The 13266-nt window shown below is 25.8% G+C and overlaps 3 protein-coding genes across 3 annotated transcripts; 1 reads left to right on the top strand and 2 right to left on the bottom strand.

Moving 5' to 3' along the window:
• The first annotated feature begins 909 nt into the window (after window positions 1–909).
• On the top strand, window positions 910–7067 carry LOC113560880 (probable leucine--tRNA ligase, mitochondrial). Its single transcript, XM_026966998.1, has 10 exons — window positions 910–1002; window positions 1082–1294; window positions 1367–1609; window positions 1680–1822; window positions 2061–2738; window positions 2801–2967; window positions 3026–3382; window positions 3451–3692; window positions 3768–4001; window positions 6715–7067. Exons 1-10 carry the CDS (start codon window positions 910–912, stop codon window positions 6928–6930), a joined length of 2586 nt encoding a protein of 861 aa, XP_026822799.1. The 3' UTR covers window positions 6931–7067.
• On the bottom strand, window positions 4715–6703 carry LOC113560881 (glutamic acid-rich protein-like). The gene is given in 5 exon segments (XM_026966999.1): window positions 4715–5115; window positions 5172–5899; window positions 5902–5928; window positions 6042–6174; window positions 6265–6703. Coding segments are annotated over 5 exon segments (1530 nt in total). The 5' UTR covers window positions 6553–6703; the 3' UTR covers window positions 4715–4761.
• Window positions 7068–7753: 686 nt separating the features above from the next.
• Window positions 7754–9061, bottom strand: LOC113560882 (gamma-glutamylcyclotransferase-like). The gene is made up of 3 exons (XM_026967000.1): window positions 8662–9061; window positions 8444–8553; window positions 7754–8378 (listed from the first exon to the last, which is right to left on the bottom strand). Exons 1-3 carry the CDS (start codon window positions 8726–8728, stop codon window positions 7944–7946), a joined length of 612 nt encoding a protein of 203 aa, XP_026822801.1. The 5' UTR covers window positions 8729–9061; the 3' UTR covers window positions 7754–7943.
• Window positions 9062–13266: the final 4205 nt, after the last annotated feature.

Raw genomic sequence — 13266 nt, 5'->3', positions numbered from 1 at the left:
TTATACATTATACTTTTCCTATTACTGTGGTATACCCATTTTTTTCTGGTATAAAATCAGTTATCTATCATGTAAATTGAGATTGACTAGTGCGATCTAGCGGTATTTTTTTTTGTTATATAATAATAATAGTATTGTTTATTATTTATTTACATATTTATTAAAGAGTAAAGAAATCGGCCATAAACTTATAGTAATTAATGATTACTGTTAAATAATTTATGGGAAATTAAGGAAATTAACATACTCGAAATATGATGAATTAAATAATAAAATGAAAATTTGTAGCATGAATTTATAATTTTAAAATACTTATGAGTATTTATAGTAAATAGAACAAAATTTTACATTATACAATTTTTTTTGTAATTTATTAATTATTAAATAAACATTGATAAAATAACAAATTTTAATAGTTTTTGATTTTTAGCTAACACGATTTATGTTCATTGTAGATAATCGTGGGTGTTTGGAATAGAGGAACATTTGAAACAAGGAAAGAAAGAAGCTCTTGTAGATTCCATTTAACTATATAATGATTATACTATACATACCTAGCACGAACTACTACACGTAGTAGTTCGTGATACTTAGGTAATAGGACATATAGTATAAGTATATACCTATATAGATCCGCTTTGCTATTATCACAGAATAAATTTTATTAAAATTTAAAATAATAAAATGATTAAATCGTGTTTATCATAAAGATATATCGGTTATAGCTGATAATGTAATCACTGTAACATGCGTCCAATAAATTTCATACCATGATATAGTAATTTACTACTATAATATAGTATACTCTATATTACTCTAGTAAATTATTTATTAAGTAAGGATTAAAGAAGGACTGCATTTTAAATGTTTATAACTTTCTATTGTTGAATATATTTTTAATTATCTGTAATGATTATCAAAGAAATATTTTGTAAACTAAATAACCTTAGACTTTATAGAAAATATACTCCAAACTGTAGATCTCTTAGTAATGATATTTGGGTGAGTAGTTATACCTATCAATAATAAATAATTTATTCTGTAATTTAATATGTTTAAACGCATCACAATTTATTTATAGAATGAAGAGTTGACAATAGATTTAAAACTAAAAATTGAGAAATACTGGAAAGATAAACTATGTAAAGGTAGTTTTGATAAAAATAACATCGATAAAAAATTCTATGTGTTGTCAATGTTTCCTTATCCGTCTGGTCACTTACATATGGGTCATGTTCGAGTATATGTAATTGCAGATTCGATTGCTAGGTTTCATCGAATGAATGGACAAAATGTAAATTTATTTGTGATTATTATTCATATTAGATAAGGTCAACTCTATATTTTTAATAATTTTTTAAAATAGGTATTTCAACCTATGGGATGGGATGCATTTGGGCTACCTGCTGAGAATGCAGCTATACTGCATGGATTACCTGCTGATAAATGGACTAATTCAAATATTGATCACATGAAAAAACAGCTTCAAGAGCTTGGATGCAGTTTTGATTGGTCCAATGAAATAACAACTTGTGATCCATCTTATTATAAATGGACCCAATGGTTTTTTTTAAAAATGTTTCAATCTGGACTTGTTTATTCTAAGGAGGTTAGATGTGTTACTATTGTGTATAATTTTTACTAGCTCTGACTAATAATTTACTTTTGTTGTAAATCAGGCTGAAGTTAATTGGGATCCTGTAGATGAAACAGTGTTAGCTAATGAACAAGTAGATGAAAATGGACGTTCTTGGCGATCTGGTGCAATTGTTAAGAAAAAAGTATTGAAACAATGGTTTATAAGAACGACACAATTTTCCAAGTAATAAAACAAACAACTTAAAGTTTGTTTATTTTAATAACCAATATTGTTTTAGTCTAGTTTTTTTCTCCTTTCAATTTCTCTGAAAAATAATAAAACAGATTAAATTGCTGACTTTAATTTTAAAACTTTTTTTTATATTCAATTATATATCGATATAATATAATATTATATTGATATTTAATTGAATAACTGTTATTGTTAGTTTAATTAATAATTTTAAAATCATTGTCAATAGAGCTCTGTTTGAAGGACTAAATGATCCATCTTTAATAGATTGGAGGGATATTATTAACCTACAAAAACATTGGATTGGAGAATGTGATGGATATCAATTTGATTTTCAACTATATGCTGATGATGTATGCAGAACAATTCTTAATGTTTGGACACAACACCCAGAACATGTACCGTTAGCTTCATTTATTTGTGTTAAGCCTGATTCTTTTGTACACAAATATTATGTTCTGAATCATAAAAATGTATACATCAAGAATTCAATTACTGGTAGTATATTACCGGTTTTAGTTACTGATCGTGTTGAATATCCAGATGGGCAAGAATCACGTTTAGCTGTGCCATATGTAAATTCTATTGATAAAGAATTAGCTAAGGAGCATAATATTTCTTATTCTGTAAACCAAAGTTCATATTTATCTAGAGAAACAATTTGTGAAAAAGCAAAAGAATTAAATGTTGGTGGTTATCAAGTAAGCTCTAAATTACAAGATTGGCTAATATCTAGACAAAGATATTGGGGTACTCCTGTACCAATTATTCATTGTACCGATTGTGGAGCTCAAGCTGTACCTAAAGATCAATTGCCAGTAAAATTGCCAATGCTTGATGTACAAGGTGACAAAAAATTTAAATCGTTAGAGTTAGTTGAAGAATGGATCAAGACTACTTGTCCAAAGTAAGTTGTAATTTAACAGTTTTTTGAAATACAAACATAACATTAATATTGTAGTGTTCTAGATGTGGTAAAGAGGCAAGGAGAGAAACCAATACTATGGACACATTTGTGGATTCCAGTTGGTATTACATGAGATATTTGGATCCTAAAAACTGTTCTCAACCGTTTGATAAGACTTTGATCAACAAAATGATGCCTGTTGATATATATGTTGGTGGAAAAGAACATGGTAAATTTACTCTTCACAGTGTTTATGATAATAGTTTAAATATTTTTTTTTTTTTTAGCTGTTTTGCATTTATATTATGCGAGGTTCTTTAACCACTTTTTACATTCCATTGGATTATCTCCTAGTTTAGAACCATTTAAAAAACTATTGGTCCAAGGCATGGTGATGGGTCAAAGTTTTAAAAATAAAATTAATGGTACATATTTAAAAGAAGATGAAGTAATTAAAAAAGGTAAAACATATTTCACTAAAGATGGGGACTACCCAGTTATTGTAACATGGGAGAAAATGAGTAAATCTAAACACAATGGTGTTGAACCAAAGAATACAATAAGTAACTATGGAGTAGATACCATGCGATTATTGGTATTGTCTAGTGTTGCTCCTACATCTAATAGAAATTGGAATTCCGATAGTGAGTTATAAGTAATATAGCAGTACAATATTATTAATACATATTTAATATATATTTTAAACTATTAGCATTTCCTGGAATTTTAAATTGGCAACATAGATTATGGTTAACTATAAGAGAATTTCGAGCTCTTAGAAATAATGATGATATCCAAAGACATACAATTCACTCGTCTATATTCCAAAAGGAAGAAATTAAATTACATGATGCACGTAATTATCATGTCAAAAAAACTTCAATTAACTTCAGAAAATCATATCAATTAAGTGTGGCCATTTCAAAACTACAAGGATTGACAAATATTTTAAGAGTATATACATATTTTAATAAACTATTCAAATATATATTTATTTTTATATATTAAAATGTATTAATATTTTTACAGAAGTCTCCTAAAGAATTGATAAAGTATAGTGCAGAATATGAAAGATTACTGGCTGTTCAAATAATAATGTTAACTCCGATGGCTCCACACTTTGCATCTGCATTATGGAGTGGATTTGTATCTGCACCAGGTCGCATAAATCATAAATGGGAACAAATTAATTGGGAAAATGATGTAATTAATCAAAAATGGCCTCAAGTGGATAGCGATTATATTTTAAATTTATATTGTGTGGTAAGTATTCAAAAATGTAAAGAAAATTATTATAAGTATACATTGAATGAAAATAAAAATTTCTCTGTAAAAATATTGAATTAAATCTACAGGGTGATTCTTTTATCATAAAATACTCATTATTTCAAAAAGTATTCATGTTTTTGAAAACATTTTTTTACATAGTTTCAAGTTGTTAAAAAGACTACGTTTTTATTAAAAAATTATATTTTTTTAAGTTTTTTACTTTTTTGAATGACAAAATAGAATTTTAATTTCATATTTGACAGTAGAATAATTTTCTAAGTATTTTAATGCATAAAAATCGAATTTAGGGCAAGTAGTTTATGAGTTATACGTATTGAAACTTTAGACAAGTGGATTAGTGGACAAACGTTTTGTGGGGTAACCCCGTACCACTTCACTCCGCAACTTCACTAGTCTAAACTTTAAATACGTATAACTCATAAATTACTCGCTCTAAATTCAATTTTTATGTATCAAAATACTCAGAAAATTATTCTGCTGTGGAATATGAAATTAAAACTTTATGTTGTCATTCAAAAAAGTAAAAAACTTAAAAAAATATAAGGATAAAAAATATTTAAAAATATAATTTTTTAATAAAAACGTAGTTTTTTTAACAACTTGAAACTATGTAAAAAAATGTTTTCAAAAACATGAATACTTTTTGAAATAATGAGTATTTTATGATAAAACAATCACCGTGTATAGTTCATTAAAATTTGAATCTTAATATTTCTGGATGTTATGTGTTTTTTCATTTGGTACAGTTATATTGACGACTTTGCATATTTGTTATCATATTAACCACTTCATTCTTCCAATCGCACACAAGTGTGTTAAATGAAGTATTACTATAGCAATGTACATCGGGTATTTTACATTTTAACGTATTCTTAGGTTTCTTTAGTATACAATGTTCGTTTGATTTGACCTCTGTCAATTGATTTACTCTATTATTTTTAGAATCAATAATGTTATTGCATGTATAATATTTTTTAAACACTATTTCTTGTGATAGATCATTTTTTTCTTCAGTTTTTATCATTATCACATTATTTTTTTTTTTATAACACGGTTTACATACTTGTAGCCCGCTTTTATGTTTTATCTAAAAATAAAAATTTAATAATAATGTAAACTTCGAGTAAAAAATTAATTTTTAACCTTTTTTTTTTCAGCATTGTTCAATTCTCTCTTTATGATTTCTTTCATTAAATTTCCTGAATCAAAAACTTGATTGTTTTGTTTTATTTCTTTAAGTAGTTTGTCAGTATATCGAGTTAATCTTTTTTTACCATTATATTTATTACACATAGAATGTTCGTTTTTTTTGTTAACAATATTTAAATTCATTGTATAACCCATCTTTAGAGCAAATTCATGGTTTATTTTTTTTCTCCACGCTTCCTCTTCTTCTTCAATCCTTTTTGCTTCTTGTTTAAGGGCTTCAAGTCTGCGTAACCTTTCAGCTTCTTTTGATAGTATTTCATTTTCTTCTAATTTTTTTTTTTTTGCTATTACCTGCGCTTTAGCCATTTCATCCTTTTCATTTTGAATTTTTTGTTTTCTTTGTTCTTCCAACATTTGGTTGCGTTTTGACTTCATTTTTATTTTTTCTTCCATAATTTTCTTTTGTTCTTCTTTTTTTTTTTGTTTAGCCTGTATAGATAATTTAAACTTATTTTCTTCTTCCTCTCTTTTTTTACGTTTTTTTTCAGCTTGTAACCATAATTTTTTTTTTTTTTTCAAAAACAAATCTGTTTCTTGTAGATCTTTTATTTTTCCTAATTTTTCGCTTGAACTATCTTGATCTTTATGAATTAATAAGTTATTTTTATTTTTTAAGTCTTCTCCCATTCCATATTTATTGATACCTATTAATTATATTTTTTATTTTCATTATTTTACATGGTATTATTTTCTTCTAAAAATAACTCATTTATACTCTACAAATATTGATAACATAGTTTAATTAATTTTTCTATGTTTAAATTAAAATGCTAGTTTTTAACTAAATAAAGAAATAACTCTTACTTTGGGAAAACATTTTTTGTTGATTTTGTATTTTTTTGGATTTATTATTATTATTATTTAAATTTAAATTATCATTAATTTTCCTTTGATTATTCATGGTTTTATTTAGTACAGTACATCTTTTTTCATAACTCTTTAAAGTATGTATTAAGGTTATACAAATATTGAAATATATAATTACATAGGTAGTATGATGTTATGATTGTATTTCAATAATACTTACTATTTTTTGTTGACTATTGACGTTATATTTTTCATTTCCACGCTTACGAAATCTATATGAATTGTATCTTTTATTATAGTATGATGGCATATTAGCCCATTTAAATCCCCTTGGTGTAGAGAGCATCTTTAGGTAATCACTATGTGTTAGAAGATTTCTATCCACAATACGTCTATAGCAGACGGTATGGTAACTAGGTTTGTTGCATATATCATTTGTTTGGCATATAATTTTTTTGTGACAGGAATCAATTTTGTAAATAGCATTTCCGTTTTTTTTCTTCATCATAAGTAAAATTTAAACAAATTTGTATAAAAACCTTTTTTACTTAACAATGAAGTACCTATTGACTTATTTTAAATTTTTGTTATAATTATTAATATCAAACAATGTAGTTGTTTGGTAGCATGGCAATATAGGTACTATTTATATATCATAATTTTTTTTCAGGTTAACAATGCTGTTAAATGTGTATTGCCAATGCCCAAAAGAGAAATGGCATTACTTACTAAAGAAGCAGCTATCAAATTAGCTATGTCTCAAGAAATTATAAAAGAGTATACATCATCTTGGAATATTATTGATATTGGATTCCAATCATACGAGGACAATGATACATATGTTTTCATTAAGACTGACCGAAAATCTGCTGCAAAGGATAAATAGATCCACCAATTACAAAATTATTATCAGTAATATTTAGTTATAAAAATCATAATACATAATAATATTACATTAACTAATTATAGATATTCCATAGTCCATGTACATCATAAATATAAAATTATATTTAATAAACCAAATTGTTTTAAATGTTTGTTATAGGAATAAAGTAAAGTTCTTACTCAACAATTTATTAGTTAATACTAAAAGATAAATTGGTGAAATAAGATATCACTATGATATAATAAAAATAATTTTAAGATTTGTTACAATGTTATTCTTATGGTATCAATATGCAATGTAAAGAATTTTGAAAATTAATTCATATTTATGTCTGCTTTGTGCAATCAAATTTGTATATAACATATCTTAGGAAATCCGCTAGGAAATAGTCTTATAGTTGAATTAAATAATTGACTCTATTGAATGTTGGAATTTTTAATGAATGAATAAAAAAATTCACTTGGTTTTAAGGATAAAATTTGATACATTTTTTTTTTATATTAATTCTTTAGTTTTATGATTGATAAAACTACATACTTACCTCATAGATGCATTTTTCTAAAAAAATTGCTATGTGCTCTGGCATATGATATGAGTATTTACAAGAGAGGTCAAGAGGAAAATAGTTTGGAAAATTTTTGTCAATCAAAAAAGGGGAATTTACAGTTGAACTGACCAATCATTTTTAGTCACATTAAAATGAAGTAAATAATAAGTTATAATATTTAGTTGTAGGTAAATAAATTACTTAGGTTAAATTTAACTAATCTTTGCTTAATCTACTTAAACTATATTTAGTATAAAATCACCAAAAACATCAATATGTCTACATATAAACTAATTAGTTATTATAATTAATACCCTTAGAACTTACGCTGCTTACAGATTTTTTTTCTTTATAGCATTGAATAATATTATAGATTATTCTATTTTGTACACTTTTAGATTTGTTCTTTATAAAAAAATTATCGCAACTTAATTTATAACATGTTTTAAATAAGACAAGAATTTAATTACAAATCAGTATTTTTTAGTGGTTCACGTTTTAACCATGGCATTTTTGGTCCATTTTTACCATTGTCAAGTATTTCATTAAGAAATTGTAAATAGTCTAATGGTAAACCAGTTTCTTTTGCTCCAAGTAATATAGTTTCAAGATATGCTTTAGATGGTCTTCTGTCAAGTGGCAATGGTATTTGTTTAACAAGGGGCTGATTGACTAGCTTGTAACAGCGACTTAATACATTATCGCCATTTGGAGTTACAATGTTTATCTCAAATGGTAAATACATTTTTATCCCGACACCTTCCTGTTGATCTAAATTGTTTAAATCACTAGTATTCAGTTGCCACAAAGCACCCCAGACATATTCGTTAGGATCTGGAACCACTGTTGATGGACATCCTTCCCAAAAACTTGAAAATTCGTTAAAATCTAAACGATACCCCTACAACAAAAATATCTTATTAACTAAAAACTATATTAAACTTATTTTCAAAACAGTCAACATACATTTAGTTTGCCAGCTCCGATTCTTACAGCGGTTGGATTTTGAATATGAATCCGTTCTGCAAGCAAATTGCTTCCGTACGCAAAGTATACAAATTTATTCATATCATTGGCTGTGACGATGAAAAAAAATAAAGTATAAAATAATAACTTAGTAATCTGCATTTTAATAAGATTTAATCACGTTACTGATCACGGTTTTATAAAATCACTTAATTTACCTAGATAATATAGTGAATATATTATACTAAATTTATAGTCTAATTCCTCCGAATCACGATCGACCATATACGCACTACACAGCTTTTGAACAATAATCACTTAATCAGATTATGAATATGGATATTAATTATTAAACTAATTAATACTGCTACATTATTAACATTTTATTCACAATAGTATACAAGATAAGTAAGTAGTATAAAATTCGTTTACATTTACTCGTCTCAAAAACATGTTTTTTAACCACCAGGCGTCTCACCTTGTACGACCTTATGTTGCCTTTTGTAGGCTTATTGTTCACATCAAGCTAAAGAGTATAATAATTATCTCGATGATTGTAGCGTATTTTTGAATTTTTGATAACATTGAACTCATTCAAGTAGCCACTAAAATATGTAATCACAAAATAAATATAAAGAATTTAATCTGTGATATAAATTGTTGACATGCAATATTTACATGATAACAATGGCACTATGCGGGCATGCGGCATAGCGTTACATATTGTAGGTATGATGTGCGTGATCAAAACTCATAGTATTGTATGAGTTTAATGTTCGGACATTGGGTAATCAATGTGTCCGATTGATTACCTAATAAATAATAAAAAATGGAAAAGGAATAATATTAGGCCAGTACTTAAATTAATTTCTTTGTGAACTTAAGTATAGCTTCGATGACATCTCATTAGCTTTGTCTTATATACTTTTATTGTCTACTGCTCTATTGGTTAGAACTTTAGAAGGTAACATTTTTTTTTTTTTTAATAAAATAGGGATTAACAAATAACATTTAAATTTAATTTTATCCTTCCATAATTATTTGAAATTTAATCAAATTTTAGTAACAAGAAAAAAAATCACATCAAAAGTCTTATTACTGGATAATTACTTACAACTTTTCTTTTGTATTTATATCAACTGCATTTATTCATAGTTTCATTCATAAATACATAATATATTATGCACTTAATGTGTTTATTGCAAATGCATATTTACAGATTAGGTACATTGTACATTGGTAATAGGTATTCATATTTCTAATGTAAATGTTAAAAATAATTTAGTAACTATTACAGGATATTATACATTTATTTTTTATAAGCTTAAAAAGTTTATGATTGATTGGTTGATAAATAAATAAACTGAAGAATATGACTAAATAAAATTGTTGATTGAATTGATTCATTTTTCATTTAAAAAATATAACATTGACTCATATACTTGATACCTTAGTTATTTCATATTTTTACTGTGTTTTTATAACACTTGTCTGTGCATTTATTAAAGGTATAAACTATAGACAATAAATTATACTGAATATTTACTGACAAAGATAAAAGAAAATGGCAGTCATTATTCGTTTTTCACTAAAAAATCAAAAAATGACCACAGAACAGATTATTTTTACTAATATTATATTGTTTTTAACTTACTGTAACATAATAACGTGTATACCTAACTTATATACTATAAGCTCTAATCTCCCAATACAAGCTATGCTTATAGGGAGTGTTGCATATTGTTTATTTGTCCAAATTTGTATATGTATTATGCACCTATATTTGCAAAATAAATATTATTATTATTATTTGTGCGTACAAATATAACCGTATTAGTGATTAAGGGGATTCGATACCGATCGTTTCTGTCTTTGTCTAACACGTGAAATATAGAAATTAAGCGTGTTTTTTGCCAAACGTACCGATTGATCTAGTGAAGCAATAAGAAATCTGAAAACAGTTTTAAATTTTTTGTAAAGTTTTCTTGAGATCAACTTTCCCAGAGTTTTTTTTTTTTTATTATTATAACTTCTTCAAAAATTGAATTTTTAACAATTTTTAAAATAACTTTTTATGGATTTAGCATTAAGGTGATAAACCAAAAATGTAGAAAAGTCGATATCATAGTAAACTTAACAAAATTTGAATCTGTTTTCAGATTTATTATCACTTCACGATCAATCAGTACGTTTGGCAAAAAACACGTCTAAATTTCTATGTTCCACGTGTGTTAGACAAAAACTACGGTCGGTATCAAATCCCCTCTTATTAATGCCTAATGGGTCTGGGTCAAAATCCCGACATTCATGTCGGAATTTTAAATTTTAATTTGTCGGGATTTTAACTAGTCGGGATTATTAATTTTAATATTAATGAACACACGTGTCGGAAACTGCAGAGATAATTAGAAGCTTATTATAATTTATTACACTGCAGGCAAATTAAATTAAATAAAATAATCAATATATGTACCTATATATTTATTTATGACATTTATGTATTGCAAATCGCAAGTTAGTTGATTCGATATCAAATAACTGCGTTTGGTTAGAATCGTCTAATATATTATGAAAATATATTACGTCTAAGTACCTATAACCTATGTGATTGTTATGACTTTATACTAGATTACATATTAATATAATATTATACTGAATAGATGGTGAGATATTATATATATATATATATATATTTATAAACTCCGGATTCCTCGGACGTTAGTCACTTGCCTGACTGCAAAGCGCCGGTTTTATAAATTAAAATCTTTCAACTACCCATGTTTTACTTTGGTTATCGTTTTTTATATTATACTTCTATAGTGAGAACTAAAAAACTATAAAACGCTTGTGGCTGTAACAAGGATATGTAACCGGATGTGAATTATTCCTTTGCCTACCACCACTGGATTCGAATTTGAGTCATATCTCTCGATTAGTGACCCATATAAAATAATTTCTGTTTAGGTATATCAGCTTAATATTATATGACGCATATGTGCTGCAGCAGTAGAGAAAATCAAGCAACAATATAGTATACGAGTATATCAGCTTGGGGTTGTCAAATAATTTTTATAAAAAATTATCGAAAATTTCATTGTGTGCAATGATAAATTAAATAATAGTGGAACGTTTCAGGTATCTATTATTATGTTTTTGAATAATAAAAAAATAAATAAATTATTTTTGGTTAAATCGTTATTAAATGTACATTTGAATTGATCATAAAAAATCCCATTTAAATTAAACCATATTAAAAAAGATTTGTATGATGAATTTTAAATTGTATTTTCAAGCCTTATTAAGGTATTAAAATTAATAATATTATAATTTTAGTTTTAATTTTAATTTTATAAATAGTATTGTAACCTAACCTGCGTGGACGTAATTAAAAAAAAAAAATGAATTGCTGCACATGCCATAAAAACAAAAGATTAACAATTTAAATTTTTTCGAAAATTAGTGTAAGTCCTTTAAGCAATAAAAAACTATAAACCAAGTTCAATCCTATGTGTTCGAAACATTTTATGTTAAATACCTTTATCACTGAACACTGAACACAATATATAATATTAATTAATATCTATGTATAAAGTATGTAATATTATTTTTAATATATAATTATGTGTGTGTTTTAATGTTTAAATTCATAATATTTATACAGTATTCATGCATTAGTTACAGACACTTACGGTAATATTATAGGACGCATGTCATTTTTTACCGGTTACCAGGATGCATACATTCAAGCATTCAGCTATATGATGGCTGCAATATATTTACAATAAATTATAATAATAACATATACTAATAAATAGTATAATGTATTAACTAGTGATATGTGGCAGTGTGGAATAGAATGTATTATTATTTTATATTTTTTATGAATGAACAGTGAACATACTATATAGTATTATAGTGACCGTGTTAGGTAGATGACGTATAATGACCGTGAATGTCTATGACGCACGAGTGACGGGTCTGTCCGGACTCCGGTGTATATGAGCATGTTGGAACAAGGCAAAGAATATTATTCTAATATCGCAATGACGTATTGTAAATTTCATTCATCTCGATGAATCTTTCACGGTGTATATAAATATCCGCTGGTGTATATAATAAATAAGAAGTAATCGTTAAAGTCGATTTGTTTTAATTTGTTCCTTCAAAAATCAAGGGGTCTAGTGTGATTGTACATTTGTATTTGTATATTTTGTTTTTACAAAAAAAAACTTAATCAAATTTTTTTATTAATATGGTAATATTAAAAATAATCGATTCAAAGAGTTCCAATGATAAGTTTTGATTAAGAACACATAAATTTATCATCTATATTAGTAAAATAGTAAGTTATAAATAATTTAAACCCACAACCGGTTCTCTTTGATGTCATTAGTACACGATTTAAAAAGTATAAACAAAATTATTTTATTTATGTTTTTGAGTACCCGATCTTAGCGTAAAATCACTCATTTTAAAAATTATAAAGTTATAGAGAATAATATTTTGTAGAGTTTGATATATTCATTTGTATAAATATTGTCTCAAAACAATTTAATATTTATTTAAATGATTTTTTTTTTTTAATCAAATAATAATAAAATATAAAACCAATGTTTCAAATTTTCATAAATATTATTCTCTATAATTTTTTTTTAGATGATTTTACTCTAAGATTATTCAAAAATTGTAAAATACGATTTTTCGTGAATGCATTTAGTCCTTGTTGTGTGTGGATTTGAGAGAGAGAAAATAATTATTTTGTTGAAATTCTCATTAATAAATTCAAAACAAAAATATTACCATCAGCTCTGGTCATTTCTCGA

This window comes from Rhopalosiphum maidis, chromosome 1 (genome assembly GCF_003676215.2).
Source record: "Rhopalosiphum maidis isolate BTI-1 chromosome 1, ASM367621v3, whole genome shotgun sequence".
NCBI lineage: Eukaryota > Metazoa > Arthropoda > Insecta > Hemiptera > Aphididae > Rhopalosiphum > Rhopalosiphum maidis.
Note: the sequence above shows the minus strand (reverse complement) of the source record. Positions and strands in the feature narration are given on the sequence as shown.